At 41.2% G+C, this 14,926-nt stretch overlaps 1 protein-coding gene across 7 annotated transcripts in view; it reads left to right on the plus strand.

Moving 5' to 3' along the window:
• Nucleotides 1-14,926, plus strand: part of FAM149A (family with sequence similarity 149 member A) — a 32,569-nt gene that overhangs the window by 5,600 nt on the left and 12,043 nt on the right. For 3 of the 7 annotated variants that reach the window (XM_056358607.1, XM_056358577.1, XM_056358587.1), the window contains exons 2-3: nucleotides 12,334-12,444; nucleotides 13,431-13,563. In XM_056358607.1, coding sequence (XP_056214582.1) covers nucleotides 12,334-12,444; nucleotides 13,431-13,563 — 244 coding nt within the window. Of the gene's footprint in view, nucleotides 1-7,270; nucleotides 9,944-10,215; nucleotides 12,160-12,333; nucleotides 12,445-13,430; nucleotides 13,564-13,669; nucleotides 14,270-14,926 lie in introns of those variants that run through there. The other 4 variants (XM_056358596.1, XM_056358626.1, XM_056358617.1 and 1 more) reach the window with 4 other exon arrangements.

Consider the following 14,926-nt stretch of genomic DNA (forward strand, 5'->3'; position numbering starts at 1 on the left):
TATTGATGTCCTAACGTGTTGCAAAAACTAGAGGAGATAACAGCCCTTAGCTGATCTAAAAGTAAACTGGAGGAGGCTTAAGATATGTTTTTTAGGAGTGGCAAATATTTTGTAGAAATTAATTGCACTGCTCCCTGTTTTCAGGATAGTTCTAGCACATGGAAAACATGTTTGTGAACTTGGTATGAGAAGGGTAGCTTTATCTGTGATGTAAAAATGTCACTCCTGTCACCTTTTATTTCTCAGTAGCTCAAAATTTGGTCTTCAAAATGATTAACTTTGAAAATGTGAGTCTAAGTAACTTGATGAGCCACAGGATTGAAACTCAGATTCCCTATCTCCTTTTTTAACCACTAAAAGCAATAGATTTCTTTCATGCTGTAATGCGTACTAACCTACATAAAGCATTGCAGTGTTACTTAGCTGCCTGTTTCCATTGTTGTACTTATCTAAAAGAGTAAATGTAGTAAAGTGGTAGTTTACCATGGTCTATTTTTTTCATTGCAAATAAGCCTAAAAGTGCTTAGAGGTCTATTTTAATTTTACATGATACTATGGAACTCAGTAGTCCTCTAGATAGATGGAACTAAAAAGAGTTCCTAATGTATTACAATATCATGTGTAACATTAGGTTTTTGGTGAAGTCGTACAAAGTTTCCAGCAAGTAGCTAATCAGCTAAAGAATAAATGTAAAAAAAAGAAATAGCTAAAACCGAAGAAGCCCAATTTTCCTCAGACTGCTTTTATTGCTTTCAGATGCTACGTATTTATTCTTGTGTATGTATAATATTTGTCTGTGCTGTTTCTAGGAAACTAAGGTGGTATGTTTACAGCCAGGCATTTTATTTCTGGACCAGCACTCGGTGAGCAGGATCGCTAGGTTAGCCGTGGGAAGGAGAAGCAGAAGGGCCCAAGGCCCATGTTGTTACACTTCACTGTGATTTTTGAATTCCTCTTCCTCTAAAGTCCTGTGAGTTGAGGGGCTAGAAATGCGTTGTACTTTATAATGTCTACAATGTGTGTTTGTCTTTTTTTTTTAGTTGCTCTCAGTGTAGAGTTCAGTGTGCAATTGTTCGTGGGGTTATACTTTTTAGTTTAGTTTTGGCACCAGATCAGTTCCACCACCCCATTTCTGATAAGGTAGAAGATTCTTGGATCCTGCAGTAGTTTTTTGGAAGTTCATGGTCTTTCCAGTGGTGAGATCACTCCTGTCAGCTTGATCAAGTTCTAAAGGAATTAGAAATTTCTTGTCCTCAGAAAACACTGAACTTGTGACTGATTGAGTCAGGCTTTTCTCTAGCTGTTGCCATAATCTGGTTGGAAAATTTTTGAAGGGATGTGAATGTATACCTGTGCTTGTGTGTACATGGGTGTGGGTATCCATGTACATGTGGATAATAGAGGTGGGGATTTCTGTGCTGCTTTGACTCCTTCACTTGAAAACACATCTTTGTAATGTATGCAAGTTGGCACACAGTTTATTTTTACTGGATAATTTCTTCTGAAGGGGAAGTCTTAGGTAACCAATACAGGAAACAATTGCTAAAAAAAATTATTTTTTATTTTACCTTTTATTTTTTACAAAAGCATGTTCTAAATAGTTCTTGAAAGTTCTGCAACTGTGTGAGGATTAACATGTCAAGCTTTTATGCACATACATTTTATACTCCAATCAGAAAGTTTGGAATGTTTTTGGTAAATTCTTTTATTCTATAAAATACTACTATTAGGATAAATCCTAATTAGTATGCTTTGGACAATGGCATGAGTTACACTGCAGTGAGACAATTTAACAATCTCTGAGAGTATCGCTAGTGTTTTCTGCCAAGCAGAAATCTTCATAGTGAGGCAAAATGAAACACAGTATTCAGTGGTATGGTCAGCAAATAACTGTCTGCTGGCAAATAAAACAAGGCACATACAAAAGTGTTTCACAATTTTAGCCAATTAAAAATATGCGATCACGTATGTCAAGGTTGAACAAGTTCTACCTTAAATCATCAGCATGGCTACAATAACCTATACTTGTCACTTACTAAAATGTGTCCCAACTACCTGAGCAGTACAGAAGTAGAATGTTACAAGCAATGCGTCGCTGCTGAGGGGGAATACAAGCAAGCCATGTGTATGGTTTTGGAGAGTATGTGTTTGGAGTTCAGCATATATTTACAAAGTATGTCGTTTGTAACCAAGGAAGACACGTTCCACTAAAAATATTCAATGTGACCAATTGCTGAAAGTCATACTGACTGACTACTTTAATATTTTCAATGGCATGACCATATTCCAGCTCTTCACAAAGAACATATTGGGAACTTTTCTACATCAAAATGTAGATCCCTATAGATTGTTAATCATGGGTTGTTATGCTACGTGACTTAACATGACACAAAGAACACAAACCTTTTGTCTTGCTTTCTATTTTACAATGTATTTCTAGTGGCTTTCATGTTCTTGCCATTTTTTTCTCTCCTTTTCATGTTATTTCCCCTGTTCCTCCTGCTCGTTGCCTTTCATGACATTTTCTGAATGAGAGATAGTTTTTATATCCTCACTTTTCCCTCTCCTGACTAGGCATGCTGTACTCCTAATGGTCTTCAAAATATGTTTTCTCTTGGCCACGTTGATTCCTCCGGATGGATTGGTTACTGTCTCTCTACCTACTACCTTTCTACAAGCATATTCTTAGCTCAAAAGTCACCAGAGGTTTTAATGAATTGTTTAACCCTTGAATTTAATTGTGGCTTCTTTATTATCTTTCTATAACTTGAAATTAAAGTGTACATCATAATATACCTAACTTTTTTTCTTCCTGTGTTAAAAAGAAATGCCTTTGTTGACCTATGTATAGACAGTATGGACACACTCAAATGTTGCAGTGCGTGTTTGTTCAGTTCATAGGTGCTGACGTGGGGTGAAGGCTGGTTAGCTGCTTGGTGATGCAGTGGCACCATGTCCTACAGGCTGCAGCCAGCAAGTAATAGAGGATTAGCACACTGACTCGGTGGCTTATCTTAATAATCAGAAAGTGGCAGTGCATGAGGGATTTCTCATGGATGTGCAGCAGGAGATTGCCTAACTGAACACTGTCCATCATCAGTGTGTAATCCCTCTGCTCTGGCTGATACACCTCTAGTTCAGCATATTTACATAGTGAGCACTTGTGTTTTAAAATACGTGAAATATGCTCTTTAATGCTTCCTGATATGAAAGAAAAACATTGGAATGCTGCTCTGGGTACTTATTGCAAGATTGGCTATTATTTGAGATAAGCACTGGAAGGGATGCATATGTCATACTGGCAACATTTTGATTGTGTCCTTATTTTTGTTGCTTGTGGCTATAGAATTGTAGGTAGAGGCTTCTGCCATGTAGTATTTTGGCAGGGTGTTGGAGCACTTGCTGATGTTCGATTTTGAATGTTATCGGCAACCTAGCAGATGAAATAAGGTATTGAACATTATCTGGTAGTTCAAGCGAGCTACAGTGAAAGTACAGTTTTGATGTAACCATGTACATGGAGGTTATCTTTTTTAACATTATAAAGTCAATGTCTTGACCTCACTACAAAAATTTTGTAACCTAATTAAAACAGAGACTATTAAACAACTTCATTGCTTGAAATGAAAGTTGTTTGTATGGTAAACAGACAGTTCGTGTTACTTTATGTGGTGCGGGTATAGTGATCTTTAAACTTTGGAAATCTGGAAATTTCAATATAAAGGGTATTTGTTTTTATGAAAGGCAAAACAAGCATTAAATCGTTTATAAGCTTTTTCCTCAAAAAAAAAAAAAAAAGGGGGTTTGAGGTTGTGGGATAAATGAAGAGATGTTTCTTTGGTTCTCAGTAGTGCCTTTCTTCAAATCCAACAGCATGGATGTCATGCTATAGCAAGGGTAGAGGACAAGTTCCAGCTCCTCAAGTCTGTTGGGCTATAGAAGCTTTTAGATACACGATGTGACATCTTGACATCTCAAGCCGGGTGCCTGTGGTCCTAGAGGAAGGAGAAATGTACTTAGTATACATGAGCATATACAGATAAGGTCTCCCCACACTTGTATGGCTTCACTCTGTACTGTAGAGCTGTTGCCATACAACATTTCAAAGACTTTTTGGTGGGTTTGTTTTAAATTCAGTGCTCAGAGTATATACACCTGTTCTGGATGATTTGTCTGATTTGCTTCAGAGATTAATGAACAGAATGGGGGGAAAAAAAAAGTTCCGATCTCTTTGGTGTTATGCTGATGAAATAAATCTGTTCTAAAAAGATATTAACTGTATTTCCAAATGTACATCAGTAACAGAAATATACAGGGAGAGTCTTGTGGACCACTTCCAAATGTTTTGTTAGGGTGCTGCTCCCTCCCTGGCTGTTCGCAGACATTTGATCCTGCAGCAGTAAATGCCTCCATCAGATCAAAGAAATAAAACAGCTTCTCTAAGACACTAATTAGCATTCTTTATTATTGAAGTTAATTAAGATGATGGTACTTTTCTTAGTTGTAAATTGTAATTTATATTACAAAGTCAGATTTACTTCTGTAAATAGAAGAGGTACTTAACATGCAGATCTTACTCTCAGTAGTCGTTTATATTTCCTAGAACCACGTGTTATACTTGTGTTTACATTTTCAATGCGTTTCAGGATTAGAAATAGATTTAAATATGTATACATAAAAAATACTTAGAAAGCTCATGCCATCTTAAAGATACGCATCTTTATAATTTTGAAATGCATTCAAAATTTGCAGAAGAATAAAATGGCTATATAGAAATAAGCCTATCTTTAAAATTGGAACAGTTTATTACTCTGTCTTGTAAAGGTAGGAGCAGAACTGAAAACCTGTTGTGGTTGCAAAAGCCTTACATCTATTTTGGGAGTCAATGTGAAAATGCCTAATAGTAGGCATTCCACTTAAGTGTATGTAGTAAAAATATCTACCCAAGAGGCTGTGTTGTATGTGCATGTATTGTTATTGTATTAAAAATTATGGCCGTTTTTTCCCCTTATTCCACCTCTTTAGAAGTAGCCCTGAAGATGCAGGGGGATACTGTACGTGTGCGTTCACTTACTTTTCTTCACTCTAGATAGATGCAGTAACAAGGGACAACCTGAACCCTAAGGAGAAGCAGGTCTTGGGTAAAAGAGGTGATTTTGAGTGCAGCCAAACAAGTTCTCAACCAGTTGCCCCAATGCCCTGAGGTCCCTCTTGGTTGCTCTCAGACTTCTTGTTTGGACTTCTATTGCTAGTCACCTGGAAAACCAGTAAGCAATAGTAATCAGCGGGCTGTACCCGACAAGGGTCTCCTTTTATAACACTCTCCAGTTTCAATTTAGAGTGGTGGAAGTAGTAGTAGTAATAATAATAATATACTCTTGCTCAATTAGTAATCCATAAAATTATCATTGTCTTGATTGGAAGGGAGGAAGAAAGGGCTTGGTTTAGAGAGATGCAGTTGATATTGTGGGCTTTTCTTTATAATTTGGTGGTAGGGTGTGAAGGGTGATCCCTATTTCTTGTGATTGCAGTGACGAGCACTCCAAAAAGCAAAAAGGTTACACAAAATCTAACTCATGGTCTCAGTCTTTACACTGAGGTTAAGAGTGGATGAAGGAAAGTAATGCATTTAGGGGAATAATAATTAGAGCCCACCTTAAATAATGCTGACCTCAAAACTGGCAGCTGTGACTCAAGAATGAGATCTTGCCAGCGTCTGACTGCTCAGTCAATGATTGCCTCTGTGTACGGCAGTATCCAGAAAAAGCAGTAAAATCTTGTTCCTGATGAGGAACGAGTGGAAAGCACCATTTCAGTGCAGTCTACTACATCTTGTGTGCTGTGTGTGGTTCTGGTTCCACATGTCAAGAAAGGCACCTGGGATGTGTTGGGGGAGAATAGCGACCTGCCTTCAGAAGACAGATTGTGAAGTCAGGCTTGGCAGTTTTGAGAGGCAGCGGCTCAGGATGACCACCTGGTACAGATGTGGTGCTTGGAGAACTCTGGATGCAGTGTGATGGGCAACCAGAACAAGAACTTGTTACTGATGAGATGCTGCAACATTAGATTCAGAAGGCATTCATGGAAAACCTGTAATTAGTCTGAACATTTTAGGAGAAAAGATACATGTCTCTCTTGATTTTTTTTCTGTTTTTTTTTTTCTTTGTTTTTGTTTTTTAACAGAGTAAGCAGTAACTTCTGGATTTTGTTACAATCAGTAGTCTCAGCAGGCATGGTAAGGTGTTCAAGAAAATGCTGAAAAAGAAGACCTAAATTTGAAAGTACTGGGCAGTGATGTATTTTCTTAACATCTGTTAACCCATGATGGTGGATACTGCTAGAGAAGGAGGAATATAAATCTGGCTATCATCTGTAGCAGGTGCTTCCCCTAAGTAGTATGTCCTGTTGCTGCTGTCACACAAAATACTGGAGTAAAGGGACTCTCACTGTGATCTAGTAGGACATTTCTTCTGTTCTAGCGTTACTTAAGAAACAGTTACAGGTAGGAGTGACCAAAATAAAAGGCACGTAAGTACAAAGAGGTGGTGGAAAGAGCTTCCAAGGCTAAAACCTATGTTCCGAGGCCAAAATCTGTTAAATGTGAGGTAAAACCTTGTAAAACATGAGATGTTTTACACCCCCTTCTTTTTAGAGGTGAGAGATGAGGCGAATTCACACAGCGCTCAATGGATGCCACACTGCAGGGCTTCTGGAGCCTCTTCTGGAGAGGAAAAGTGAGGGCTTTCAAAGTCTGTTGTTTATTTCCATTTGCACTTTTCTTTTTCTTCCTGACTTTGGAGTACACCTTTCTATCTAGCATTTATGATTTTCATCATCTTTAAGTACATTTCTAATCAGGTGTGATAATAATCTGCTACTGATGATAGGATACATCCTCTCTCCCTTCAGAACTCTGACTTCATGCACTACCTTCAAGCTCTTTGTCTTTAAAACCCCATGCAAGGTAATGGCTTGTGCATCTTATGTCAGGTCTCCTCTTTCATATCCTCACCCCCACCCCCAATTAATCTCAAAACATTTCTCCTTCCAGATTAATTTTTTTCTCTTGCCTGTGTGTTCTCCTAAGCCTGAAACTTATCTCTTAAATTGCTGTTACACCTTCATATCAAGCGCTGCATGTGTGATGGGATATGCTTTTCCTGACTTTTAAATGGAAAGGAAAACTGAAGCTCTAATACATTTGTGGTGGTTTTGGTTGTTTTTGGGTTTTCGTTTGTTGTTTTTTTTTTAATTTAAGCTTTTTGTCCAGACAGACTCACTTTCTCTTCTTGTTTATTGTACTTTTCCTTGTATCTGATGCTTTCTTCTCTTTTTCTTAATATAGGCCACAGGGTTCTTAGCTCTGTACAGCCATTCTGAGGTGGTTGGTATAAACAATTCTGTAGTACAGTTTGATCTTTAAATGCAACTGAGAAACTTCTGTGCATAGCTGGCTTGTTATATTTATCCCTTTTTGATCTTAATAACTAGACAAATTTTGTGTGTTGCTTGAAGAAGGGGGGGGGGAGGAATCAAATTTCTCTTGCAATGAATACATACATGTAAGATGGATCAAATTTAAGACTTTTACTGCCCAGGAGGATCTACCCTCCCACGCCCCTTTGCAATAAACAAATGCAAAACAAAGATCTTAAAAGTCAACTGAAGACACAGGCTGCTTCATTTGCTCAGGCCTTCTCGTTCCCTCTTTTTATTTTGCTCTATTTCAGATAAACTTCCTTTTTTCACATCATTCAAACTCAGGAACAGCCTTATATTTTCCTTTCTTTTGGCACAGTTTTGTTTTGAGACTCTGATTTTCTCTCCTGTAAGGACATGTAATGACTTGGAGCAGTCTGAAATAAACAGCATGCTCAACAGTGCGACTGGAGTTGGGTCTAGTAGAGAATTATTTTTGTGGGTTGGCTCTGTGCTATGAATGTTGCTTAGAAAGGAAAGAAATTACATGCAGTAGAAACAGTTTAAACGTGCTTTATTGTTATGTTATGTGCCTTTATTGATAAACTGTTACTGGAAATGGCTGGCCCGTAAGCTTTTGGGGTTTAGGGAAAAGATAACAGAGTTTCAGTTTTCTTTTTGTTTTCATTTGTCCACACCGTGGATGTGCTGCTTTCTACTTTTTCGGCTAGAAAAGGCTATCGCGCTGCCACGTTTGTGCTCATGTGTTCTCCTCCTTTGCTGAGCTGAAGTAACAGCCAGTGCTGCCTTCAATGTTTTGTGATTCTGGAGGTAACACAAAATGAGTTCTGCCGTTGTAGAAAAGCATTTTATTTTTTAATGTTTTGAAGTGTAAGTTGTAAGGCACGTTGAAGGGGGAGGAAGCTGAAGTGGCAACAGCAGTCGGCTGGGGCACAGAGAATTACTGTGGATGCTTGTCTTCTTCCTGGGTAGTGATTTTGTAGGATAATTACTTACGCAACATCCATAATAGTTACTCTGGACACCGGGATTGGAAAAATAAATGACTGATAATGTTGTATCTGTGCTTTTGTTTGCCATCCTCTGCTGCTTGCATATATGAGCAAGAGATGTCTGCAAATCTGCATTGTTCCTGGACTGACGGTGTACGTCTCTGCTGCAAAACTTGCTGCTTGGCCTTCATGTAGGGGTGCGTGGTCTTGGCCCTTTGTTAGGAAGTATGTTGTTGCCTGCCTTCTAATTTGTTCAAGCAAATGGGAAAATAAGAAAAAAAAAATCTTTTTGTGTTTGTGTACAGGTGTGAGTAGGTCTTTTGGACCAATAGCAAAATCTCTTTAGAGCTTGCATAGCACTACAGCACTGAGTTCCCTCATCTCAAAACAGGGTTTCAGGGTAGATAAACCAAAATAAGATGTAGAAAATCCTCCTAAGGTTTCAGAGAAATAATTTGCTTCATGTTGTAAATATCCTTGGAAGTATGGTTGTTGTTCTCAGAGATTTACAGTATTCTGTTCATCAAAGTTACATTCCACAAACATACGTATGTGCAGTGATTTAGTGTTAAAACTGTGGTATTTTTTAACCTGGATGTGACTTGCTCTTCTGGATCTGCAGCTGCTTGTTGGATATGTGTTAACTTGACAAAGAACCCTGCTTTTTTCTGTGTGTGTGTGCGATTTCAGACAAACCTGCTTTTATAGAAGAACAGTTGCTAAGGGCAAGGCAAATTGTTAGTGACACGCATAAAAGTAAAATATTTCTTAATGTTTTACAGGGTCAGGAGAATTTGGAACTCTTGTTTTTTAAAGCTAGGTGAGAATTCTTTAAATATCAGAGGAATACTGTGCAGTCATTTTCCATACGTCTTTCTTAAGGAGCAGTATTTTGTTTGGTTATGAAACTTTAAATATCGTTTGAATGCAGCTGTTTTGCTGTAATGAGAGGTGTCCTGTGGCATACCTTTTGAGACTTAATTTTCAGCATCCTTAATGCCGCCTTTCATCTTTCCCAGGAAGAATACTTTTATTTTCTTCCTGCTTATGAGCAGAGGCGCTCCCTCCCTGGAGAGAGGCTTTCGGAAGGATGCGGAGGCACCAGGATTTAGGGCCTGGAGCTAGAGATGAGCGGCCTAGCGCGAACCTGCGCGGGCACCGCCCGTTCGGACGGGAGCTCAATTATCCAGGAAAATCTTATCCTCTGTAAAGGCGAGGGACACCGTCCGTGGGCGGCAGGACCCTAACCTGAGCCGTGCTGGGCCGTGTGTTCAGCGGCGGGGGCCGGGGGAGACGCGCCCCCCTCCCGTTCAGCCTGAGGCTTGGCTCTGGCGGGGAGTCCCGGGGGGGTGTCCCCGCCGCCGGCCGCCCGCCCGCGGGGGAAGGCGACCCGGTGCGGGGCGGGCGCTGCCGGGCCTCCTCCCCGCCGCCGGGCCGGGCCGAGGGGCCGCCGCGGGCCCCATGCGCAGGCCGCGGGGCGCCGGCCCGCCGGGGGGGCTCCTGGTCGTGGGGTGAGTGTGGGCGCGGGGCCGGGGGCCGCGGCCAGGCGAGGGGGGGCGGCCGGGGCCCTGGCGCGGCTGCGGGCGGGCACGGTGCCGTGCCGGGCAGCCCCGCGGTTGCGGGGGCGCGGCCGGGGCCCCCTCCCGGCGTCGCCGGGGGCGCGGCGGGTGATGCCCGGGGAGGTGCGGGGTGTCCCTTTCCCTCGTGTTTCACCGCGGCCCTTGCCTGGCCCATCGCCCCGTGGCAGGGGCCGGAGCGGGGCGCGGCGGGCGGTGCGGGAGCCGGAGCGGGGTACCGCCGCATGCAGCTGGATGGTGCGGCAGGAGCGCCCTGCTCTGGCTCGCACCCTGTATCGTGCCACTGCGTACAGCCCACGGGCTTTGTTTCGCAGAAGCAGCCCCTGACACTTTATTGGTGGCGTTTTGCTTCTTTTCATGTTTGTAGGGTCAGGTTTCCTTCAAAGCCACAAAAAAAACCAACCCCACCTGGGGTTCTTTGAGAGGTCAGAAAGCCTTACAGATACAGGAGAGCCAATCAGTGTAATTAGCTTGGGTTGCTAGAAGTCTGTGGAGTAACTGAAGCAGGTGGACTGCGAGAGGAAGGTGCTCCGCCACGGACAGGCAGCTGCAGCAGGGAGCAGAGGCAGCGGTGCGTGGGTTTCATAGGGGTCTGGCCTGGGCACATCAGGCTAGTTGACCGGGTAAAGGGGTGAGCAGTGAAGTGAGAAGGCTTGCTGGTGATGTTAATTTGTGGAAAAATACTAAGGACAAGGATCAGCTATGAAAAAAAATAATAATTGAGAAAGACCTTAGAAGGCTGCCTGGGCAATAGCGTGGCAAATGAAATGCCAGGGAGGGGTGTATGTGAACAGAAGGAACCAGCTTTTCATGTAGAAGATGGGCTGTGAGCTCACTGCTGCTGCTTGGAAGATAGATCTTGGTGTTATGACAGAGTGAAGTGTTCATGGGACTGGGCTGTACCACTTTCCGCAGGGTCTCTCGGTGCTGACAGTGGCCAGAGGCAGGTACCTAGGGAAGAGGGAGGAAGTTTTGAGCAAGCACATAGAGATGCTTTCCACTGCTGTTGTACCAGCCTCCCAAGAATTTGCAATTCAGGGTCTTCCCTGGTGAGAAGTTTAAAGTTGTGGTAGGTTTTTGGTGGCTATTAGTCAAGGCATAGGAGTAGGATGTGCGATGTGGCCCATTTGAGTGGGGAGCTAGATTTTGACATACGTATCTTTGTAACCTGTGGAAAGGCAATATGAGTATCAGAAAGGATAGGAAGACAACAGAGCAATCCTAACTGTTGCAGCACCAGTATACAGTTTTTGGCTAAAGAAATCACGAAAATTCTTGATTTGTGAGCTGTATCCTTACAGTTACTCATTCACAAATGTACCTTGATGCAATCGTGCTGCTGTTCACAGTTATGACCCGAGGGTTTTATGGGATGAAAATAGGAACTTCCATAGATGAAGTAATTTGTTGCTGTGAAAGTGTTTCTGGGGAACACTTTGACACTTCTGTATGTATTCTGAAGAGGTGGGTTTAACATATTAATGACAGAACTTAGTGGGATTATAGAAATACATGGTTAAACACAGTTTCTGTTCTTTTTAAAAAATAAGTCTCTTCCTTCCTCAGAAGGTATTCTTTTAAGGCTGGTAATAAATCTGCAGGCATTCCTGTGCCTTACTATAATTTTCATCTGTGTGGTTTGTAAGAGATGGTTTTGAAGCTTGAGCATTTGAGCATGTGTTCAGGTATTTGGAGAAACAAAAAAAGACAAGTTCTAGCATTTCTTAGGCTGGAAAGGCATAATAGTTGAAAGTTCTTGGCTTAGTTTTTAAGACAGTGTTAAGGAGTCTTTGGTACTGGAGGAACTGATTCTTTGTGGCCTGTAAACGTACTGAGAATATGCCCATGTGTCTTGATGTAGTAATATCTTGGTTCACTTAAAACAGCCAAGTTGAGAGTTCACAGCTGAAGTAAAGAGCACTGTTTGCTTGGCACCGTATCTGTAACTTCTTTTTATGCAGAGAGACACCTGAGAAAATGGACTCTATAGTAATGATTGAACAGAAGCACATAAGTGAATAACTGCTGTATGGACAATTACTGGTTTGTGCCTTTGCTCTGTTCCTGCAGTAGTGAGGTGCTGCTGCATTTGTGTGTGCTTTGTGCAAATTGTAAAGTGCAAAACTGAAGGAGGATGCCTGTGGAGTAAAGTAAGTCTTAAATTAAATGTACGCTTTTTTCTGAAAAATACTTGGGTAAATAAAAACTGTTTTAAAACAAGGTGGTTTGTTTGAAGCAAATGTTTGTGTTGATGAGTAGGATTGAAAAACTAAACAGAGTTGTTACATTTAATATTACGGAGTAGCATGTTTCTGTGTTTATAGGAAGGGACTATCCAGAGGTTCCACAAATCAGTGCCTTTCTGGAAAAAGTGGAGAATCTCTTCCAGCAGTTTTTGCAAGAAATGTGCAGGAAGCCATCGACAATTATACTGGGTATGCATTTGGTTCTGAAATAGTACTTCATTAATGGACTTTTGACTTAAGTAGATATTTTAAGATTGGTATTCATTTTCCCTAGTCATGCTTCTAGTCATTCATACAGATGACAACTGTTGCAGGATATAAATTGACCTAGCCCATTTTTTAGAATATTTGAACTTTACTCCTGGTTTGTGTTACGGAATTGTGTGTTTTTAGAGCATAGTAAAGTGCACAGATTAAGCCTGGAAGGGAAGTCAGACTTCACGGTTAAACGCAAGTCATGTTCACCAGTGTTGCGGGTCAGTTAACTTTCAAGAAGTTTTAATTCCAGTTGGCACTGGTTAGGATTTGCCTGGCCTGCACATCTGACTGCCCTTGCTTTCACTGCAGCCCAGGGTGAGTGGCAGCTGGCAGGGACCAGCTAGAGCTTCCCGAGAGCTGGAATCCTGGGGCTCAAGGGTTAAAGTGCACCAGGTCTAATAGCGTTAAGAGACACTGTATGGATAGATATGTAACTCAATGCTAATTGAAACATTTGTAGAGACGTTATGCTCAGTTTTGCAAAATTTTTCTTGTGGTAGCTTCTAATGGCGTTAAAGAAGGCTCATGTAAATCTTTAATGTGTAGCTTTTGATGTGCCTGTTAGCTGAACTGGAGAAACCTAAATAATTGTTAGAGGTGGAAATGTAGTTGTGTGTGTGCGTATATATGTTTGAATACATATACACATACATATGCATATTTTAGAGTGCCTTTACAGTTGCAGTGGTGCACATACATACCAAGGCATATTATTGTAGAAGGAATTGCCTTTAAGGCAGTAAATGGTACAAATAGGAGCATGTATTTATTGCGCAGTACTTAAAAACATATACTTGGAACTCTTCACATTGTTAGGAATACATATCATTGTCCACTTATGTGATCAGTTGCATTATTTTAAAAATGCTTATAAAGAAAATCACTGTTCTTCATTTTAATTTGTCATCTTTTTACAGTGAAACGCTTTCATCACTTTCATCTAGTGGTTGTACAACACCCACGGAGTTGAATAATTCTTGGTCTGGAATAAACAGCTATGCTACCGGTTTGTCTAGTGAAAGAAGTTCAGTTTACTCCTGGAGGGATGATGTATGTCACAGAAACTCTTACAATATACTTTCTATAAACATTGTAGAAAAGATTAATTTTTACAGAAAATGGATATGCAGCACCTCTCCTGTAGGAGAATTTAACCACTTTCATCCATAATAGCCTAGTGATTAAGTGTATTAATTTAATCTTTTAAAAAGGGTTTTGTTTGCAAGTTGATATCAGTGTAGCTGATGTGTAACAAAGAAAAATGGAATAAAAATAGTAAATGATGGAATTTGGAGTAGAACAAACATGTTTTACCCAAGAAGATAGGCTTAGGTTTCTGAGTCCAAGAAAGTGATAAAATACGCATTTTCAAATACTGCATAATGAAAGCAATGTCTAAATTGAATTATTCTTAGTGTTTTGAATCATAAACTAGATTCATGAACATACATGTAAATGTGCTAGTCTCAGTAAATATTTAGCTCCTACCTAAGCTGAGTTCTGTTTCATAGATGATGCAGAGAGAGGGCGTTACGGAGGGCAGACCTCAAAGGCATACCAAGTGCAGGCTGGCAGTGTTGGATAAATCCAAAAGCATTGCGATTGCTGCCACTTTAATTTTAAAAAGGCATCTGTGGCTGGTAGTGGTAGTACTGCCATACCTTTTGCATAGTGTCCTAACCTTTGGAGTACTGACCCCATCTGCTGCAGCCAGCCCTCCAGGAGAAGCCTGACCCTGTATCATACAGTAACCTGGGTGAGAGTTATTTTCCCATTCCTTTTCAGTGTGATCCCTTCTATTGCCTGAAGTGGTCGGGGCACTCAGCTGGAAGTGAACAGAACACTCGGGTGTGGGCCCTGAGTATTAGCACTTCAGAGTGTCTGAGATAAGTGGCAAATAGCATTATGAATGGTGCCTCAGCTGAGGAGTGTTCAGCCCAGTGCTTGTGTCCACATTGTTGGATAAAGTCAGACGCTTCTCGGCTGTTTTCATATGCCCCTACACTCGCCTGGTTTTGGTTGCACCAAGTTGTAGCTTCAGTGGTGTGGAAGGCCGTTTCTCACACCGATAGCTGTTTCCTAACCACCAGGCTATGTCATGCACCTCAAAGAAGGTGCCCTCTCTTTGCCTCTTAGCTTTTTACTAAGAAAGGAAGAGCACCACTCAAAAGAGCAAGTGGTGCCATGGTCCCAGAGATGCAGTGTGCATGCTTTGCTTTGCATTGGAGCAGGGAGCAAGCTATGAGTCCAGGCACCTTGATACGAGTGTTTCCTGTTGGCTAATCCTAGGCAGCTCTCTGTTATCCATTAACTTCACAGAAAGATAGGCTTCTAGTTCCTTTTTGCTAAATCTCCTTGCCCAGGCTAGCTATGTGGAATTCTTTTTTTTTTTTCACTGTGGTATATAAATTTG

Source organism: Falco biarmicus, chromosome 1 (assembly GCF_023638135.1).
Source record: "Falco biarmicus isolate bFalBia1 chromosome 1, bFalBia1.pri, whole genome shotgun sequence".
NCBI lineage: Eukaryota > Metazoa > Chordata > Aves > Falconiformes > Falconidae > Falco > Falco biarmicus.